Source organism: Lonchura striata, chromosome 2, assembly GCF_046129695.1.
Source record: "Lonchura striata isolate bLonStr1 chromosome 2, bLonStr1.mat, whole genome shotgun sequence".
Lineage (NCBI taxonomy): Eukaryota > Metazoa > Chordata > Aves > Passeriformes > Estrildidae > Lonchura > Lonchura striata.
The window spans coordinates 62,017,660-62,040,275 of record NC_134604.1 but is presented as its reverse complement, the minus strand read 5'-3'; the positions used below and the strand labels follow the sequence as shown (position 1 = coordinate 62,040,275).

Genomic DNA, 22,616 nt, shown 5'->3' with positions numbered 1-22,616 from the left:
AAGATATTTCCAATTAAGCATCTCTGCCTTACAAGCAGTTATTTAACAATCAGTCAAAATAACAGCGTAACAGAGGTAAGGAAGATTGCACTGGAAATCAAATTAACAAGAGAATGCTAAAAAAAGTCTTGGGCTATTATTTAGAGTTCATTAGAAATCAAAACAAAGCATTCTTCCTAAACTGAAAAAAATATATTAAATTTTGACAGTGTGATACAAAATAGTATAAAAATCACTAGAAACACCCCGAACTTTTCAATAAGTTACCTTATCAGACCTGAAACAAAAACTTGGAAACCATTTTTTTTCTGTTACACCTGTTTCATACTCACTTTTTAGTAATTGTACACCTCTATTATTTTATCAATTGTTTTTCTACTCTGCTTTCTCTCAAAGTGTTGCAGCTAATTCTGAGGCAGATCACAGAATGAGTTGGGGTTGGAAGGGACATTAAAGGTCATCTAGTCCAACCCCCTGCCATGGACAGGGCCACCTTCCACTAGACCAGGTTTCTCAGAGCCACATCCAGCCTGACCTCAAACACTTCCAGGGAGGGAGCATCCATGGCTTCTCTGAGCAACCTGTGCCAGTCCCTCACCACCCTCACAGTAAGGAATTTCCAACTAATATCTAATCTCATCCCAACCTCTTTCAGTTTAAAGCCATTTTCCTTGTCCTGTCATTACTTGTCCTTGTTAAAATGGATAAAAGATACTACAGAGCTTTCTACTAAAAAAAAAAAAAAGTGCTGATCTCCTTACCACCCCAGTTGTTTTCTGCTTATTTCTTCACTTCCCACCACTCATCTCAAGGGTCATGTCACTGATCTACAATGTTAGTTGGCTTCCATAACTACAAAATGTAAATTTGTATAACCATAGGAGAAACAATGCAAAAATTACTATGTCAGCAGAATTACTAGGCCAGCATTAGTTCTGCATAGATCTGAAGAAGAGAAACAATTCTAACTATTATTATCAAATGTAAGAGCATCTCTTAGCAAATAATAAGGAGTCAAAAGTATCTTACACTAAAATGCAGAATATTTGGAATATCCATATACATGGAATATCCATGAAGTTATTCTAGGATCCTTAAAAAGAAAACTAAATAAACCTTACAACAATGCAACATACCAGCTTTAAGTTTTTGTAAGACCAACAAATGTAGCTGAACTGGCAAAGAAGGGCTAAACCAATAAAAAGGTGCAAAAAACTCTAAACAATTTATCTAATACCTAAATGAGTGTGTGGATGTGGTAAATGCAGACCACACTTGGACCACATCAACATCTGCAAGAAGTTTGAGCTCACATTTCTGCAAACCAGGCCAGTACTATTTTTCAGAAGATAATGTAAGACGTGCTATTCAGTGCCTTTTCTCATGGCCACACAAGAATCTTTTATGAAGACTGATCAGTGATGGCCAGATCAGGCTCTGGAAAAACACACTTGAAGGAGCAACATTTCCCCCTTGGATATTTAGAGCAAAATCATGTGGGATATTAGAGAACCACAGAATGGTTAAGGTTGGAAGGGAACATAGCAGGGCATGTGTTCCAACCTCCCTGCTCCAGCAGGGTGTTTAAAGCCCAGTGCATTTCTATTTGGATGCATTCATAGGGATGCAGGAAAACAACATTTATCTTCAAGGTTTAAAATCAACAGCTCTAAAAAGATAAAGATCATGTTTGGTTGGTTTTTTTCCAAAACACCACAAACCAGATCCGCTACCCCCCCTTTCACATTTGTGTTGCACCAATGCAGAAACCTCCCTCCCCACAGGAAACCTTTGTGCTATACATCTCTGCAGTGAAGGACCCACACTCAGCATCCCACCTGCAGTCCCCCTGCCCACCCGCTGTGGAACCTGAAGGCAGAACTTGGGTTGGAAGCTTTGTGCAAGATTCATGAGGGCAACCAGTTGCCTCAGAGAGGCTCTACAAAAGCCATATTGAGAAGCACACACCCAGCTGGGGACTAAAAAGCCAAATCTTGCCAAGGCACAGACATGTGGGTCTTGGGCCTTTGTAAAAATAATGAGGAAGCCAAGCCTCCTCTTAAAATGCCAACATTTCAAAAGAAAGGATTTGAAAGACTGTCAAGACTTTTTTGATGCCCCTCTTTTTTATTTTTTTTGGTGCTCAGATTCTCCTGAGTAGGGAGTGGATTTAAAATCAAGAAAATTTGATGGCCTCTGCTCTCTCCTTCCTCTGTACAATGTTTGCTCCTTTTAATTATATGACCTTGGCATATAATTAAAAACTGCACCATGTACATAGAAAGAACTTATGAGACTCTCCGAAGCAATAAAACAATGTCATTAGGCAATACGTGAAGAGTACATATCAATAAAGCAGTAAAACTGACTTAGGTGATAAGGTGCATTTAATTACTAAATTACCAAAAAATGTTTCCCCGATCTCATTAAATACGAACATCCTGCTAGAAAACACAAATGAAAAATTGAAATCCTTCAATGACAATGTGCTTTTATATCAAAGCTCTGCATTTTTCTTGTGAGAAACTCTTGGTCATTTGTAAACAAAATAAAGCCTAAGTTCAGTATTTCTGAGGCAACCACTATGCTTTGCATCCTAATTTGAGAAAATTCAAGTCTTTTAATACTAGTTTTTCTCCCTTACATTTCAGGAAAGCTTAATCAGCTTCTCAAAACTTTTCTTTTGCTTCAGTCAGCCTTTTTGGAAGAAATTTCATTGAAACATACTCCTGCAGAAACCCCACATATGCCAATGATTTCCAACCAAAGTATTTTGACCTCTCTGCTAGTACTACCGATCTGCTTGTAGCATCTCTTTTAGGAATTTCAAAACAGAAGATCACCAAGCAATGTTTTAAAAAGCATCATATGCTCATTTTAAGTCTTGATCACTCCATGAACTGTCATTGTGCATGACTTAATCCAAGTATTTCACCTCTGTTTTACTGAAGTTACAAACGACCACATTGAACTTGTCCTGTGGGGCAAGCAAATACAGGAAGGTTATGATGACTGGGAATATATTCTCTCCTGACACGATATTTTAAAGTGCTTTTAAACCCCCCTAAAATGTTTCCCTTTATCTCTCAAGCTACAGAGCGTGTAAAGGTCTCACATTACATAGACAATAATGCAATTCCAAGTTCTGTTTAATTTTACAGCTTCTCACATTTGCCCTAGAAAAAACCTGAATTGAGTTCAGCCATTTCTCCCAAACTTGCCTCTCACATACTTTCACATGAGATTAAGAAATCCTAACTCTCATAGATCTAGGTTGCATTTTAATCAGGATAATATGCCTACTTCAGAAAGTATAAAGAATAAAAGAAAAATTTAAAAACAGAAGCTGACCTTGAGATTTTGCCACATTGCTTCTGGTAAAGAAACAGACCATTTTCACACTGACTTAGGGTATATATACTTAAGTTTTTCTGTGCATATATACACACTCATGATATTTCAGAGAAAGATGGACAAAGAACACATGGAAACAGTTGTCAAATTTAAAGGAGTTACTTTAATTTGAATGCACTTTTACTCTGCCATCTTTACTTTCATTGTAAGGAAAATGCTTTTAGTTAGTGTAGGGTCTGTAATGGACAGCTCCACTGCCTTCACCACAAACATACTGGTGTCAAACTCATCAAGAAGCCAATACCCAAAGTGAGCCCACAAGCACAGCAGAACAGCAGCCAGAAGCCTTAGACATAAATGACTTGTTAAGAAAAGCTCATACAAGGCACATCAACTAAGGTATTTCAATCCAGTAGGAATTCTGCTTTGTAGACTTCTGTATTTTTTTTTAAGTATCCAACTGTTTCTTTATTTGTCATTCAGTGGGAATTTTCTATAGCTATTCTGAAGCACAGAAATCAATGACTGAGTGACAGCAAAAACAAATCAGATTTTATAATTTACTTCCAAGGAAATAAGAGACTGCAAACTAATGCCACAAATGACAATCTCAACCTGAATCCTTCTCCCTGCTACCCGACTCTCTATTCTATCCATTTTACAACTGCAAGTGATATGACGTACCTGCAGCATATTTATTTGTCTGTAATTTTCTAACTCTCCAGACTGGTTGGCCTGAGACAACAAAAAACAATATCAAGAGTGAAGACTGTTGGTCCAAAGCATCCAACACTGCACTCTGGATTGGATATTTGCCTAGAAAGCTGTCATTCTTTATCACCCTATCAATCTTATGTAAGAAAGCATGACTATACATACTGTGTCTTTATTACTGCTCATTTTTATCCTATTTTGTGAAAAAATCAATTAGGCATACATGGCTGTCTTTTAATACATAATAAATATCATCATTCCAAACAGTTTACATGAAAATAAATTATAGAGTAGTAGACCAGGAGCACAGAGCTCACTCTTGAGTTTAACTGAGGCTTTTAAACCTCACACCACCAAACACTAGGCTAATGTCTGGCTAAGAATCAAAATAATACAGAGTTGAAAGCCTCAAAGCTGAACATTGCCATAACACTTCCAGCACAGTTTCACCCCTGGCTTAAATCAGCTGAAGCACAATGGTGCTTCTCCAAGTTACACATCTGCACTTTTTTGCCTCATCCCTTGCTTTAGCATTAGCACAGCTATGACTGCAAATTATTTATTTGTTAGGATTAGTTTTAAACCAAATAGTTGTCCTCATTTGCTGACTGCATATGCACACACAGCACAAGGGAAGAAGCAGAGAGGCTTAAATGGGCAGCAGTAGGATTACTTCAAGCAACAGCCCACAATTAAACTGTTTAAATCAACCATAAAAAACTGTATCAGAACCCAAGGAATTCAAGAAGTACAGAGAAAGTTAAGGGAACATTTGTGAGCAGAAGGAGGACCTTTGTGATCCTTCCACAACAACAGGTACTTCAAACCTACTAAACCACCACAGACAACAGCTGAAGAAGTTTGGCAAAATGCAGAGACTTGAGCAAGGTGTGTGCAGGACATTGTAGGCTGCACAACACTACTTGGAGTTTCCTCTACCACCTCCATTGGAGGAGCAAAATACTATTCCAAGGATATCTCCCCAGGAGCTGCAGCACAAAGCTTCTGTTCTCACTGTAGGGCCTTTTTCTGAGGCTAAATAACATTATCACAGAATCACAGAATGGTTTGGACTGAAAAGGACTTTAAAGATCACCTAGTTCCAAAACCCTCACCAGAGGCAGGGACAGCTTTGCCTAGAACAGGCGGCTCAAAGCCCATCTCCCCATGGGCTTGAATACTTCCACAGACGGAGCACCTTTTTTTCACCCACTCCCTTATGGTAAAGGACAAGAATGCCTCATAACAAGAGCATTTGCTCAGGGCATGAGATGTGGGTTCCAGCCTCCCCTCTTCTGCCACAGTCAAAATAATGCCTCTCAAACTAATGTCTCCCAGAAAAACACCGTGCCACTTCCAGGAAGGTTATTAACAGAGATTCGATGAAAAAGGACCATTTATGTTTTGCATTTGAGAGCATCATTCCATTTCTCCAAGACTGCAGCAGAAAATATTTTCATTATCATATGAGAAGCATGACCTTTGTCCATCCTCCAAAGTTTTGACATTTCCTTTCTTATGTTCTAGGTATTAGCTGATTGCCACATTGAAAAAGCAACTGCTAAATGTGGTCAACAGTGCAGTAAAATGGTTCATAAAGTACCAAATTGGTTCCATTAAACTTTGGGATATGGGCTGGAAGGAAAGAGCAGTTGTAAGTGAAAGTCAGCTGAAGTATTTGTAATTGCTGTTTACCAGTACTAATGATATGCTAAATAATCATTTAAGTGATCTTATCATGCAGAATTTAAAGAGGTTATTTGCTGACTCAAACATTTAGAAAGTAATAGTTCTTCACATTAATCAAGCACAAGTTCTGCTTTTTGGCAGCAGTTCTCCCCTGACAAGCATTTTCATGTCAGTATTTATCTAAACTAATTAGCTTACCAGCTTGAATAATTCTTGCAAAACTTTTCTTCCCCCCTTAACTTCTTACATTCCAGTTTTGTGAAGGAAACCAAATTGATATCATGGGGTTTTGGGTTTTTTAAACAATATGAACTCGCATAGATCTCACTGAACACTATGGCAAACTCTTTCAAATAACTTCATAATGTTGTACTTTAAAAAGAGCAGTATAGAAATGTGCCTGTGAGCTTCTGGCTGCCTCTGACAAATAGAAGTTAAAATCCTCTGCATATGAAGTCAGAAGCTTCCATTTGACCAAAACTGAAAGAGGCTGTAAACCCTGGATGCAATATTTGCAAGTAATTTGGCATGAAAATAAAACATAACCTCAAGAACCAGTGCAGTACCACCAGTAATCCTGACACAGAACCAGACTACCTTAATCCTGCCCAGAGCACACATGCTGGGCAAAACCTTACACTAAAAATACAAAAAATAGTAAGCAATTGCTTTAGAACTGCACAAAATACAGAGGTTCTTCTTAAAGTTCTGTTACCCCAACCATTTCACCCCCTAAGCTTGGAAGTGTTTCCAAAATAATTAATGAGCTTCTTCTTTCCTATAATTTCTAATATTTGTTTACTATAGCAATTGATTTTTAAATTTATTTTAGGTTTTCTTAAAACAGTAATGTTCTGCATTTGAAAAGTATTTTGAGTAAAAAAATTTAGCCATGGAACATCTGGCAAATTTCTGCCAACTCAAACTTTGAATTTTTAATCCTGAGACTTATAAAGTATAAGACTGAGTAGAACCAGAACTTGCCACAGTGTTTGGGAAAGGCATTTAACTTATTTCCTGCATCTACAGCAGACAGAAAATTCAAGTATTGATGTTCTCTCAATCACATTTGCAGAGTAACTGAATAAACACTTTTTTTAAGTTACAAAAAAAAAATGCAAAAGAGTTTAGAAACTCAGGTATTTTGTTCTAGTTCAGGCATTTCTCTTCCTACCTGACATTTTAGAGATCCCTTTCATTCTATTCCTATCCACTGAAAAACATGCTGTTAAGATTGTTTATAGTATTTTTTCCATTTTCCTTCCTTCTGAAGAACATAAACATCCACTTTTCATCATCCACTTTTAATCTCTATGATCCTTTCCTTTGCTGTTTAGTCCATCTCTTTTAAACCAACCAATCCACAGATTAAAGCTCAAAAATATTTCATTAGGTTATCTAACCTCTACTAGTCTACCATGAGATCAACTAGACTTACAACATCAACCCAAGAGCATAGGGGGAAAAAAGTACTCTAGCCTAAAAAGTCATACCAAGGGAGAGAAATTGTTTCCTCTATCCACAAGCAAGTGAGGAGCAGCTGTGTCTCTTGTAAAGGAAACTGAAACAATTTCAAAGAGGAAAGAGAAGCATTTCAAATGCACAAGAAGGAAGAAGTCTGGAATAATTTTATTCTGAGCTTCCTTTTCCCTTTTTAAGCAATTACACAACCGATTTTTACTTGTAATTTGTATGTGTGATTTCATATGCATTAAGCTAGCAAGTTTCCTGACATGGAGGAGCCTTTAACTGCCTCTGCAACAGTTGCAAGGGATTAGGCTGGCTAGCTAAAAATACTCTGTTCATCTTAAGTTTTATAATGCTCATTTGAAGACTTGCCTGCCACACCAACACAAAAAAGGGAAATGATGATAATGAGTCAGAGTCTTCTCATCCCATCCTGCCTCGACAGCGACATTATAACAGCTTCACTCTATCTGCATAGGTGGAGACCACCACTGCCTTTTAAGACAGCAGTGAGCCAGTTCTCAGAAGCAGTCTTAGAGTGACTTCAGCCTGAGCAGGCAGCCCCAAAAAACAGCTGAGAAGACCAAAATAGCCAGCCCTGCTTCCTCAATACCTATTTTTTCCAGAGACTTATGGAGGTGAAACAAATGAAGTCTCTTAATGGATCCTTTTGCTTGGCTGGAATCTAATCTAAAAACACAGAATTTTAATCTGTCTATATTTTTGTCACATTCAGTAGCCACTGTAATCATCTCAAGATGATATTTAATAGAGGGTTCTCTATCCAAGGGCTCCAGCTATATTCAGCAATCAAGACAGCCTCACATCACAGTGTGGAAGTGAATGAGCTCTTATGTTGAGGGAAGCTTGAGGACCAAGTCATAGAAAACTTTGCCAGGATTGGAACAGAAAATCTCTGGCACAGCCAAAAAGATTTCTTGGCTCTCAGCCCTACTTCTCAACCATAACAAATTCCTTCCAGTACATACACATGTTCAAAGAGAAGCTCCAGTAAATAGACAAAAAAACAAAAAAAAAGCTAAAATCCATTGAAATAACTAGATAAATAACAATACATAGGTCAAAGAAAATATCATCCTGCCAAGGCTTGTCTTCCCTGCACCAAACACCACAAGTTCTTCTGCATATGACTGCTTAACCCAAGTGAGAACAAATGCCTGTACCATGACACAGGTGTGCCTCTAAAAGCAGTAACAGTAGTTAGTGTACCATGGTCTTACACATACCATTTTGTGCACCTGACAACCCTCATTTAACAGTGCCTCTTCTGGCCTTGGAAACACTGTAAGAATTGATTACAATGCTATTAATGTTGAAGTTGCTTTTCTTCCCTCTAAAGAACTTTCAGTATTAGCATCAGCACAGACTGAATGCAGTACATTAGACAAGTTCAAATGAATTTCACCTTGGACAACAACTTTGGTTTAATTCTAGCTCTGAAGGTGAGGGTACCACCAAAGGAACATACAACACTGGTCAGCACAATTCCAAAAGCTTGGAAAGCCTTCAAGTATTTGTTTTATTTCAGTGAAGTGTTTTTTTGCCACTCAACCTGGACTTCTGAATTTAAGGGATCCTGCTGCCTGCATCCTAAATGACAGCAAGTAATCAAATCTGTGGCATCTTGGGGAACAAAGAACAGTGTTCTACAGCCACTCTAGAACACTGCTAAGGTTATAAGCACTTTTCCTTCTGAACCCCTGTGGTGGAACAGGTTTGTCACACAAATCCAAAATTGTCTAAACAGGTATCTAAACTCAGAGAAGCAAAGTTGTGTGGTAACTGCCTGAAGCCATGCAAAAAACTTGCTTGTTGCTGAAGTGAGAAATGATTTAAAACATCTCATCAGCTCCTGGCTTTAAGGAGCCCATTCTTACTCTGCCTTTGGTGCCTTTTCGAGAGCCACAGGAAGCCTGTTGATGGAAATGCAGGCTTTATTCATATAGAACTAGCAACAAATGACAGGTCCTAACTCATTCCCATCTCTGATGCAGAAAGGCAGACAGACTCACATATGCATTTCCCTGCAGCAATAGCATTGTTTCCTTTGGAGACAAAAACCCCCTCAGTGTACAAGGCCTGCCCTGCAGCTGCTTCCTCCTGCCTACCCCCTCCTTCCCATCCTAAAGGAAAATGGCCTGTGGTGAGGGAGTATAAGCAGGGCCATTACCCTTTCAATTCTTCTTCCATAACTGTTAAACTTCTTAAAAATTAAGGTGTCGGGGGCTACTAAAGTCTTTTCTGGACCTGTTGGCACAAAGCCCAACATCTTAAAACATGAGCCAATACAAGGAGAGAGCAAAATGAGGCTTCCCCCCAGCTCATGCTGGAGCCTGGCCAGAAGGGAAGCCACTCCTGACTCCCAGCTGCTCCCAGTGCACTAACACAGGTTCTTCAGCTTGGACAAGCTCACAGAAATTAAAACACTTCTTGGTAACAATCAGCTACATCAAAATTAAGAAAGTGGATATACAATTCATTTTTGCCATTTACACTTTTACACTAAAACAACTCAGACTGCCTGCTCAGTCATAACTCTCCTTGCTGAAACAAGAAGGGAAGGAAAAACCTGTCAATTAAGGGGTTTCACATTTTCATCTGCAGGTGGTAAAACCCTGCAGCTGAATGCTGTTTCTGGACATACACAAATATCACTTCAGTCGTCAATTAGTGCAAAGTGCATGTACTGCACTGCACCAGAAGGGTCCAGGGGCAACACAGCCCTAATGACAACAAAATCATACACATAAAGCTCTAAAATAGGCTCTGAATAGTAACCATGCTTGTAATAGAAGCAACAACAAGGAACTGCAGCAAGGCAGGAGCTCTGACAGATAGAGCAAAGGCTGAGGATGCACCTTCACCACTGCTTTAAAGCACTTTTACAGTGGTAAAATGGACATCCCACCCTGCCTCTGTGCACCCACACTTTTGTCAAAACACCAAATCAAGTTCTAATCAGTGAGATACACACTCATTGCCATTAGTTTCTCTCCCTAAACATGAATTATTGCTTGAGGCTTTGACCTGTGACACCAAATTTCTGTACTGCAGGGATTTTCATTCCAGTAACTGAGCCTGCCCCACAGAGTCTTCATGTGCAAACAAAGTTGGACTAGTAAAACTGAGATCAGAGCTCCTGCAAACTGATGCAGAACATGTGCAGGAAAACCCTTCTTTTACCATGCAAGGTTGCCAGGAACAGAAACAAAATTTAGTGTGGGATGACTGCTTTTGTGAGAAAAGCCAGGAAAACCTGTATGCTAAGGTACATGTTAAGTTGGACATGAGAGAATCTGTCAAGCTCACATTTTCATTCCGACTAACTTAGAAGTCCAAGATGCACTATGCTTTACATTTAAGCATGGATTTCAATAGTCAAAAAGGTTTCTTGTGGCTATAGCCTATTGAAGTTAAACTGCTTGATTTCACCTCAAAATCAAGGTGAAAGTGTTTCACAGAAAACTATAAAGAAAACTTGAAATAAAATAAGCAAGACCTACTTTTGCATGTTTCTGAATTTCATCTGACATACCTTACGCTAAGAAACTGTGCCAAAATCCTGTGAAGCGCTATTATTTGCTCTCCTTCACAGCAAACTAGAAAGGTTTTGCCCAGAGCCTTGCTTAGGTGCAACTGATTAAAATACAGTTCAAAAGAACCATGCCACCCAGCCAGATATGAAGAGAGTTGTTATTCTAAGACTTAGAAATAGACTGGATTTGATGCCAGAAGTGAGTCTGTCCAAGTTGTTTAATAAATGAGTCTGTCTAAACTGAGATTTATCTCATATCTGGCCCTAAAGGCAATAAGAGTTGCTTTTTTTTAATATTTACTTAACAATGTAATTAGTTACAACATGTTTTTGTTTCAATTATTAGTGACTAATGGGAGTATTTTGTGCATATGTGGTAACTGTCCCCTTTGAAATTACCAGAACCAGTTGCACAGTACAACTATATGTGCACAGTACAACTATATGCATTTTGTTGTATTAATTCTGTGATTATATAGTCAAGAAAATGCTTTCTGTATCACTACATTTAAAAAAACCACTGGAGTAATTTTTTTTTTTTAAAAGAACCACCTTTCTGATTAGAAATAAAGCTTGGGGTGTGCCTTCTAGTATGGAACAAGTTAAAAATATCTCTCTTCCCACTGCAACACATCTCAGTCCTGTGACTATCCAAGATCAACTCTCTCTTTCAGGAATTATTTGGTGCAATTATTTAATTACCTATCAGTATTACTTTGTCCTTCTTGAGGTTTGTACTGGTATATTGGGGGAATTTAGACAGAACCACTCAGCTGATTTCTGGTGATTAATGTGTTCTCTATTACAAGCAAAGCTATTAACAAAAGGCACAATGTTAGTAAAATCCTATAAAAATCCCACAATTACTACTATTGCCAAAGGAAAACACAAACTTAAGGCCATGAGAGTTTAGACACTGCAAAGTCTCGTCATAACTACAAAGAAAGGTTTCCAGACCCCAGCAACATTGACAAAGAACCTCTCAGGGAGCATGGAAAGAGTTAAGAAGCAGCTGCAGCACTCTACAAGCTACATCTGCAAGGTACAGCAGAGACAGGGAAGGCAAACAAACCAAACTGAAACCATTCTTCCACGCCCAGCCTCTTCTTCCTGTGATGTCATGCTACAAATTGCCTGGGCGCTCTGCTCTGCTCTCCAGAAGGAGCTGGGCTGGCAAGAGCTGCCGAGGGCTGCAGGAACAAACACGCTCTGGAATTTGGTTTCTGCCCTGGCAGGCAGCTCCCTTCTGCTTCTGCTTCCCGCCCCATGGGGCCAGCCAGCGAACCGACGAACTTGTTGTATAGAAAGAAGGGAGAGGGGGAAATGCAAGTGCCGGCACTTCACAGCGTCCAGGAAATCGTTTCCTAAAGCACACTCTCCCAGTAAATTCGGATGGACAAGGCTTTGCTGTCACAATCTGCAGCCAAGAGTAAGGCAGAAAGTCCTACAATGGCTTCACTGAATCGAGGCGGGAAATGGAACTAAGCAAGCTTTGGGGTGACCTCATCTACCACAAATGATGTGTTTTCTGACTTTTGCAGACTGGCTATGTGATTTCAAATAGCACTCAGCAGAGAAGAGAGACTTCCTGGTGATTTCTGCTGGAGATGTACTCCCCTGCCAGAGAGTTCACCTTCCTTCCCTGAAGCTTCACAGCGTAACAAACTTGCCAAAGCACACTGTTCAAATACATCTGACCAGCAAGTTCTTCTGGAATTTTAAAAAAGTTGCAATAAAAATACCAGAGAAGACACCAAATCACAGGAATTTTTAACATACCATTATAATGGTAAGCTCTAATTGTTCCACTGAGGACTCCTTTAAATATACTTTGTATGGGTGTATCTTTAGCATGGTGTTTGTTCTTGGCCTCATAGCAAACTGTGCAGCAATCTACATTTTCACTTGTACTTTAAAAGTGCGAAATGAGACTACAACTTACATGCTTAATTTAGCCATATCAGATCTGCTTTTTGTGTTTACATTACCCTTCAGGATTTATTACTTTGTAACCAGAAACTGGCCATTTGGAGACATTCTCTGCAAGATTTCTGTCACTCTCTTTTACACAAATATGTATGGGAGCATTTTGTTTCTGACTTGCATCAGCGTGGATCGCTTTTTAGCTATAGTACACCCCTTCCGATCCAAGACTCTCCGGACCAAAAGGAATGCAAAGATTGTCTGTGCTGCAGTATGGATAACCGTGCTAGCAGGCAGCACACCAGCAAGCTTTTTCCAGTCCACAAACCGCCGGAACAATACAGAACAAAGGACGTGCTTTGAAAACTTTTCAGAGGACACGTGGAAAACCTACCTATCCCGGATTGTTATCTTCATTGAAACCGTTGGGTTTTTTATCCCGCTCATCCTGAACGTGACCTGCTCCACTATGGTCCTACGGACCTTGAATAAACCGCTTACATTAAGCCGGAATAAAGTAAGCAAGAAAAAGGTACTCAAAATGATTTTTGTCCATTTGGTGATATTCTGCTTCTGCTTTGTGCCTTATAACATTACCTTAATACTTTACTCCCTTATGAGAACACAGACCTGGGTCAATTGCTCAGTGGTGACTGCAGTCAGGACTATGTACCCCATAACTCTGTGCATCGCTGTTTCAAACTGCTGTTTTGACCCCATTGTCTATTACTTCACATCAGATACCATTCAAAATTCCATAAAAAAGAACCGGTCCACCAGACCACAGGATGTCAGATTCTCTGAAAGGCCAGCTTCAGAAAGTTTCATTCAACATAGCCTTCAGACCATAAAAATGAAAATATTTGACAGTGACTCTACAATATAAACTACATTAAAAGACTATTGGGACCAAACTGGAATTAGAAGCCTGCACATTTCTTCAGCTGTGGACATATATTCTTATATGCAAAGGCTGTGCTTCCTTCACATCTGAAAAGTTTATTACAAGGCTGTAAAAGTGTGCATAGCAGCACACAGAAAAAGTATTTTAAAAATCTATGTCAAAGGTCTGTGACAAATTGTATGTTAGAAATGAACTTTTGAGTTTAGAGGCTAACCAAAGTCCAAGGACTGTTTCTTAAGTCAAACACAAATGAAAAAGTAGGTTGTTTTCCTTCCTGAAGTTAAAACAGTTGCTCAATTTTATAATGATATCGGCTTCCAAGTTACTGAGGTGAAGTTACCTGCTCCACACTGCAGGAAAATGGCCCCATATTGTCATATCACTTCAGCTATACTGTGTCTTCCCCAGTTTCCACTTGCTTCTCTTGCTCATCCCCTACTGTCTTTTTCCCCTGTGCACCTTCCTTCTTAGGGACCATTATGCTCACAGGAGGCTTCAATCAGTGGGTTACGATAGCTTTGTTTCTCCCAGGTTTATCTGATAAAAATACATGCTCTCTCCACAAGCCTGGCCCCCATAAAGCAATTATGTCTCCTGGTAGTTTAGAGCATTTGGAAATGTCTCAGACAAACTGGTTCTTCTTCTCACCTCTCTCTCAGAAGCCTGTGTGATTAAAACAAAGTAACTTGTGATGACTGAAGTTAATGCTTTAGGTACAGTACCACTTTCTAAACTCTTTTGTGAGGAGTTCTTAAACTCAGCATGACTTTTGAGGAAAATAACATCCTCCGAATAAGTTAATTTGATCTCAAAGTACAGTTGCTTAGTAAAACAAGACCTTTTATAACTAGAAATAAACATGTGTATCAAGTTGATTATTTCTTCCAGGAGACTATCTGATGTCCCATAAAGAAATTCAAGATGCTGTAATTTTGGAGTTCAACTTCATCTTAATTTTTGCATCCTAGAAATCATTTTAACATGAGCATTTAAAACTTCAAATTTCCTTTCAAACTTTAAAAAGTATAAAAATAAAGTGCTTGGGGCTACATGCTGGCAAAATTAATCAAGACACTTGGAAAAGTTAGCACCATGTAAAAGGAGGAATCCAAATATGTTACTGTTACAAACAGGAATACATAGACAAAACTGCTTTAAAACATCCTGCTATATATACATTTCCCAGCTACTAGAACACTGTGTACATTTTCCTCAGAATTAATTTAACATCACTGTATAATAAAATAAAATTTAAAAGGTAAAATAAGTGTTGTTTTTTCCTCCCCAAAAACAATGGAGTCAAGAATAAGAACTGAGTCTAAACAAATTTCCACTTAAGATTTCAGGCAGTGAGCTGCAACACACATACAGCACTGAGATATTTTTACACCAGGGCTGTATACAGAAGAGTGAATCAATGTAGGAAAAAATGTATACTGAGCCATCAAACTATATGATACCTTGTTATCTGAATGAATTTATTTCCTTATGCAAAGCTTCTGTTTAACTGCTATAAATCAACTATACATTGCCTCCTACTACTGGGAAATCGAGTTACTCAATGACTGCTAGGAGCTAGTGTTGATTGAATTTTAAATTTAACAGCATTTTCAATCTTTATCCACATAATTTATGATAGGAAAATTCATATAGTATGGGCTTAAGCTACAAAGATAGCATAGATATAAATGTCTGCATGACATCTGAAATAAGCAATTATCTTTCTTGGGAATCCTAAACTCTTCTGATTCATATCCAACTTCAAAAAAATGTGCAAAGCTCTTGGCATAAGTGGAAATTCTCTGTTTTCCATATGCCAGTAAATCCAAAGTCCAAAACCAGATATGCATCTCTAAAGTCCCAATGCTTCTCTCTCTCTAAGGGGTGTGTTTATATTAGACTGCCTCCAAGTAGTGTGAGACAAAAGCCCCTAATGTCCCTGCTGGGCTATGTTTCCAGGGTACTACTCCCCTGAGCTTGTCATAGCTGTTACTCAATAGAGTGACAACTTGTTCAGCAACACCCTCTCTGCCTTACAGTAGTGAGCACCCCAGAGCCTCATCCTTATAAACAGAACCTACTCTTTCTGAGACTAAAAAATGCAGGGGAAAAATAAAAACCCATCACTGACTTAAAAGCAAAACAAGCAGACAAAGCCACATATATGAGTACTCCCCTTTAAACCATATTACCTCAAGTAATATGCAGAAGCAGAGGCAGTAGCTCTGCTTTGCATTCACTCTTCAGGGCAGCAACTTTTTAAAGAGCACAGTGCAACACAGTACAATAGCTTTCTGATCCATTAATAGCTCAGTGTCCAGAAGCTATTTGAGGAAACTTTATATTTTTTATTATTAAAATTTTTCACAGGAAAAAAAAATAACCACAACAAATATCCTAACAAAAAATCCAACACAGTCAAAAAGCATCATCTGTAATGCTGAAAATCAGACCATTACTTGAAAAATTCCTGATCTGGCTGATTCAGAAGAGGGGAAGTAAAACTGTACCTCCCACAACAAAGCAATATAAAGACAAGGTACCAGCTATTCAGGACTGGATGAGGCTTTCTCCACCTTTTCTGGTTCTGCAACAAGATTATCCTAGAGAGCTGTGGATGGAGCAATGCCTTCACTGGTATATTCCTCAAGAGATGCACACCCTCTCTCCGCTCTTGACTTTGACACCAACTCTTCTGTCTCTCTGGTAAGATCTTATGACAAAATTTAAATGTAAAATCTAGATAAGAAGTTACATTCCTAAGTCATGCCAAGACATTTCAAATAAAAAAAGGCTTACATTGTCAGAGCTCCTGAGGATCTGAATGTGTTGCAACCAGTACTTCCTAAAAGTGCATTATTTTTACTTGTATGCCTACCCAGGAAGAGCTAGCAAATCAGTTTTTGAGTCAAAACTTTAAAAATTGTTCTTTGTAGTGTAATTGCTTTGTCTACAGAGTGCAGAAAATGCACACTTCCTATAAAAATAAAAGCAGGGCAAATTTAAGTGATTCTGAGCATGTTTTTGATCTAAAGGCAGCTAGATACTGATAACTAGTTAATTAACCAGCAGTTTTAAAAGACAAGGGAAAAAAAAAATTGCTATAAACACCTTAGACTTACCTCAACAAATGGTACTTCAAAATCAAAAGATATCCAATTTTATACTTTATGTATTCAGCTTGAAGTTTTAATTCTGGCTTTCATAGGAACAGAATGCCAGGCAATATTTTTTACCTCAGTATACAAGTATTTCACATTTGATGAAAAACCAATACCAAGTTTATATATGTATTTATATTTTTCATCTAAAAGTGTGTAAAAAGAACCCTAAGAAAATGCTTCAGGCAGGTCAGGAATCTGTAAATGAAATCAACCTCCAAATTTTTGTTTCTTAAGGAAGTAACCTCAGCCACAGAAATGCAAAAATTGAAAAAAAGCTCTTGAGACCAGGTAAAATATAAGAACAGCTGATCAGACCCCAAACATGCAGCTAATCTACAATCCTGTCTCCAATGGCAGACAAGGCTGGATGCCTGGGGAACAAGATAACAGTAGGAGAAGCACACAAGGCGTTCTCCAGTGCTGTTCCACTTCATCAGTCATATCTCGGCACCTACTGGGTCAGATATATTTGTGTGTTCAGCAAAAATTTTTCTTCTGTGAGCTTGTTCTCTCTTCTTGTAAACATGTGTAAAGTTTTTAATGTTCACAGCAGTAAAAAGTTCACATTGTGTGTGTGCATAGGGGGAACAAAACTAAGAAACCCAAACATCCTTTTGTTTCAAATCTACTAGTTTCACTAGTGCCCCTCACATTTCTTTGGAAAGAAGCAGGGAGCACTAGATTGTCATTCAATCTTTCCATATCACTCCTGATCTGACAGTCTTGCATCATCTCTTGCAAATGAGAAAGACATTTTCACTTGCAATTTCAAGCACCATCATATCCAAAGGTGAGATTTCTAGAATTACACAAAAAATTCAGCTAAAATTAGAGAACCCTAAAATTTGAGACTGGTAATTTTGAAAATCCCACCTGAGCACAGTATCCTCTAGCCTTATTCATTCAAGTAATTTTCTAAGACTTTTATAAATGAAAATGAATTTTTTCATACTTTTCCAGAAGTAAATGTAATATTACAAGGTTCTTGCATCTAGGCAGGCCTGTGAATCCTATTTTGGACTCCCTAGGGAATAGGGACAAGTTGCCTGTTTTGCTAGACTATCATCATTTAGACCTCAGGATTTCTGGCATTTGAGCATCACTGACAAAATGCAAGATGATTCATTTCAAAAGCTAAGGCAAAATGTAGATCAGAATGATTCTAAATCTAGAAGACAGAAATGCCTGGTCTGCATTTGTCATCCAATTACCAGAATATTGAAAACACTATATAAACCCAACTATCACTACATTAACACTCTTACAGAACATACTCAATAGGGCTCATTTAAGATGAGCCAAATTCAGAAAGCCAAGCTTGCACAGTCTAACACTTCTGCAAGATGATGCATGGAGAAGTTTTGTTTTCACAATTCTGGTTTGATACTGAAGCCTTTCATATTTATCACCTCATCCCCATCCAGTTCCTGTCATACAGCTGCTTCTAAAAGCAAGCCCAGTTCTTCCTGTAAGAAAACTGAACTTACCACAAAATTAAAATAAACAAAAAGAACCCTTCACACACTTTCTGGTCTTTTATATAACCTACCACATTGCTGGAAAACTAAAAATTCCAGAGCTGAGAATTTAGATTTTAAGTAATGCTTTTTTTCTACTTAAGAAGCAGTCTGCCCACTCTAGTTCTATTAGAACTAAAAGCTGTCCAGCAACAGGAAAGGATAATTTTTTTGCCGTTTAAACCTGAGGATCAAGCCACAAGCAATGACAAAGGAAGGCCATTAGAAAAGTTCTTTTATGATGAGATAAAAGAACATTTTTGCACACACATAGTTTTAAGATTTCCCCTAACTCTATCTTTTTTAAACAGTGAGTTCCTGCCTTAAAGGACAAAATTCTTAAATAACAATGCTAGCAACAGGAGACACCCAAAATTAATGCAACCACCTTGGGAATAATACTAACTTTACCTCACATGAAAACAACTGTGGCTAGGTTAACTCTGCTTTTCAGAAGAATTCTGCAAATCCTGCTGCTTTACAAAAGTAAGTAGATTGGAAAAGTTTATTAAGTATATAATAAAACATGGACAAAAACGAGAATACCGACGGTGAAGCAAGTACCAAAATATCTACCTTTTCAGCCTAACAAAAAATATGTTGCACTAATGAAATCAAATCTGAAAACTGCTGGTCTACTTAAGCTATTTCACACTTCTTACACGTGAAAGAAAGTTTACCACATATACTGTATGTTATTGTACTTCACACGCTTCCCTGGGTAGCAAATGCAGGGGGGGAGGGGGGTGGTGGTGGAAATATCAGTACTGCTGTCCAGATAAGATCTGTGAGCTCTTCCCAGCTGCTGGAAGGTGCAACAGGCATGCAGAGAGCGTGCCAAAGGGAAAGCACAGGGTGCTGGCAGTCCAGGGACATACCTGAGCCAAATTCAGACCAGGCAGAGCCTACCTGGGTGAGCCTCCAGCCTCTGCTCAGGGGCTCAGCAGAACACCAAGGATGCAGCTGCAGAGGCTCCACACTCAGCTGTACCACAGGCACTTACCAGCCTGCACCTACCCCATTCTGACAGGCAAACCCAATTACCTTTCTGGAGGGTGCTGAACACTATGCCTGCTCAACACCTGTGAACAGGGGCATCCACATCCCCCAACAGGGTTTTTTATTACTGGAAAGTTACTGTAAGATAGTGATACAAACACGTAATTGACATACTAGATATTTATACAGTATAAAAGCAGGCACAAAAACACTTACTTGGCCTACAAAAAGGCAACTCAAACCCCACGCTTTTATGCATACAATAACTTAAAGTGCAGCAAGAAAAGAAACAAAAATATCTTCCAATAATATCTAATTTGACAGTTTGATACAATACTATATCACCTTAAGAGCTTGAAAACTGAGCACACAGCTGGGAAAAAAAACCCCAAACCTCCACATTAGGATGTTTGTTTGGCACCCACTTTGCTTCTTAACATAAATTAATTTTTCCTTCCACAGAAAAGTTAGCAAGAGTGAGTCAAATGACACAGCAGTAAGGAAAGAAAGAGTAATAAAAGGTTATCACAACTATTCAGGACTTTGGCTCAGATAAAATAAGCCAGACCAAAACAAAAACAAAACCAACCAATCAACAACAACAGCAAAAGCCCCAAAACCAAAAGAAAACTTTGTTTTATTAATTCGACCGGTTTCATTACAGAGATTCCTAAAACTACAAAGCTGGAGAGCATAGTGCCATCCAAGGAAGGAGCAACAGGGATACAAGTCACAGAACTCAACCTAAGCTTTATTTATATTTAAGGAGACAGTTACATCAAATTTGCCACATTTCAGCAAGATTTTACAAAACTGAAGAACTGCCGAGATACCTCACTGAATTCTAATGCATTTTTCCCTCATGGACCTTTAAACATTCCTACAACATATTTACAATGCAGATATAATAGTGTTGCAGGAAGAAAAGCTGAAGTTCAAACTACCTAGAAATATAGGCCTAAAATCAAATTCCTATAGCTGAAATATGACCACCAAAACATTGAACAGTATTAAAGTAATTTTTTAAAACCCCAACAACTTGAAATCAAGGATTTATAGAAAACTATTTCACTATTCATTGTTACTTATAAACACCCAACCTTAAAAGAAAAACAGACTAAAGAAAAGTCTACCATGTTAATGCAGACTTATTTCTGTGATTAAATCTGTACTTAGTACTGGTGTACAGACAAGATATCTTTATGGGGCACCAAGAGAGCTGGTAGCTCCACTAAGCACAGCCTGTAAGTCCCAGCTGTAAATCTATAATCAGAGCTATCCTGACACAGCCTGGGTACGTGACCTCCACGTGAAAACACAACAGCAACTAAAGGCAACGTACAGCACAAGCAGCCACCTAAAGCAAACCTAGGCATGCTTACACAACCACCTCTTGCTAATTTCCCTTTCATGCTTTAAGGAAGGGGGAAACAGTTAAGGAAAGTAGAATTAAGCATATGATTTGCTTCTACTAACCTTAACAGACAAAACTATAAATGTAGTTTAGGTTTGTCGTTGAGAGAGATGACAGTGGAAAATTAATAATCCCATTGTAAAATACCTGTTTAAAATAAATAGAATGAACTGCCTCCTGGAAGTACAGATCAGTCTCAAGTGCAGAGGAAACCTAAATATCTAAGGTATGGAAGTAGGATTCATATTCTCTTAATTAGAGAAACTGTATCTTAAAGCAGTAGATGATAAAAACTTAACATTCTTAATCAAGAATGGCATCTAGATGTCACAGAATGAAAACTCTGCATAGTTCCCATGTCTTAGGTAATCCCTTTGGTCATGTTTGTACTTGAAGCAAGAACATCTTAAGGGCTGGGCTGACTTGGTATACCTACAACAGATAAACCTGTTAACACTGCTAACATAACCAAAATCCTCCAGTCCTAGTGAGTGCTTTATGCACTTTGTGAGTGCCTACCACGAAGTGAACACACTGTCAACACAGACAAAAGCAGGAAACACAGGACCTCAGCTTTAAATGTTCTGGCTTCTCTTCTAGTAGCCTGGAGGACTTGTTCAAATGGTAACACCCAAGCATAAATAACAGCTTGAGTCATCCTCACAATAAACAGGAGTGGCAGGGAAGATTTTCAAAGTGATGGGAGAGACACTGAAGACTATAATTCGCTATTCTTCCTGGTTTTTCAATTTGCCTTCAGCTGTTAAGACAGATAAAAGTTTCAACCCTCAAAAAGCACAGCATAGTTTACATTAAAGGAAACTCTTCAGGAGTACTAGAAAGGCAAGCATTTATTAAAGAGTGTGTGTATATACACAGACAAAATATAAAAGCATATAACCATAAATATATTCACATATTTTTATTACACTATGTGGTATACCCAAATATAAATACCCAAAAAGCAATCATCTTACAGACTTCTAAAAATGTGCCCTGTATGATAAAGGCAAAATTGGTTGATGGTTTTCCAGCCACAGTTGTGACAACTGAAATGTCACAACCTTAAAAGAATTTTGAGCACATGCAGCAGAAATCAGTATGAGCCTTTAGCACTATCATGCCAACAAGCAGTGGTGGTCGTGACCTCTCTCATCCCACATGCTGCTGGAACACACTCATGATGCAAGCAGAAATATATTTAGTATGTACAGACAGAAAACCTCAAATATGTTCTCAGTTCCTTTCTGAAGGTTAAAGCTGCATACTCCTAATGTAACTTTGTCAAAAGGAGCATGGTGAGCACATGACAAGCCATCCTTTGGTGACACATGGTGAGCGTGTTTTGTCCCCTGCAAGAAAAACCCTAGAAAATTCCATATTACAGTTCATTGCAACTTCCAAGTTGAGACAAGATACTAGGTGCCTAAAATCCAGAAGCTCACAAGACATGAGTGATGTCTGCATGAGCAATCTGATGCCTGCAATTCCTGAGGTGCCTGCCTTTACATCGGTGAAGCACCCTTGGTAGATTGCATTGCCAGTGAGCATGCTTGCAGATGTTGTCCTTCTGGACATACTCAGTGCTTTTTTTTGTGCCTAAGGCTGTCCCCCATTGACAAATTCAGTATTCCTGTATCTGAGGAAAGGCAAAATTTAGCAGGCATGGAAGGAATATGCCTGACATAGACTAGCTTTCCAAAGAGAAGGCAGCTGCTGTGCAGAAACGGGCACGAGTCCCACAGCCCAGAGGGAAGACAGCCCAGGAACGCGTGACTCATTTGCCAGCACTGGAGTCACTCGTGGTTGAACCCGCGACTGCATCTGGGGGTGGCAACACAACGAGCCACAGCCTGTCCTGAGGCCCCATAGGCAAGTGGCAAAGCACAGCTTGCACCCACATAACTACACATTC

At 38.7% G+C, this 22,616-nt stretch overlaps 2 protein-coding genes across 2 annotated transcripts in view; one reads left to right on the top strand and one right to left on the bottom strand.

Moving 5' to 3' along the window:
- Positions 1-22,616, bottom strand: part of RB1 (RB transcriptional corepressor 1) — a 71,709-nt gene that overhangs the window by 15,520 nt on the left and 33,573 nt on the right. The gene's annotated exons all lie outside the window — the stretch shown is intronic.
- LPAR6 (lysophosphatidic acid receptor 6) lies at positions 11,951-14,868 on the top strand. Its single transcript, XM_021528431.3, is given in 3 exon segments — positions 11,951-12,209; positions 12,322-13,446; positions 13,449-14,868. Coding segments are annotated over 2 exon segments (939 nt in total). The 5' UTR covers positions 11,951-12,209; positions 12,322-12,566; the 3' UTR covers positions 13,508-14,868.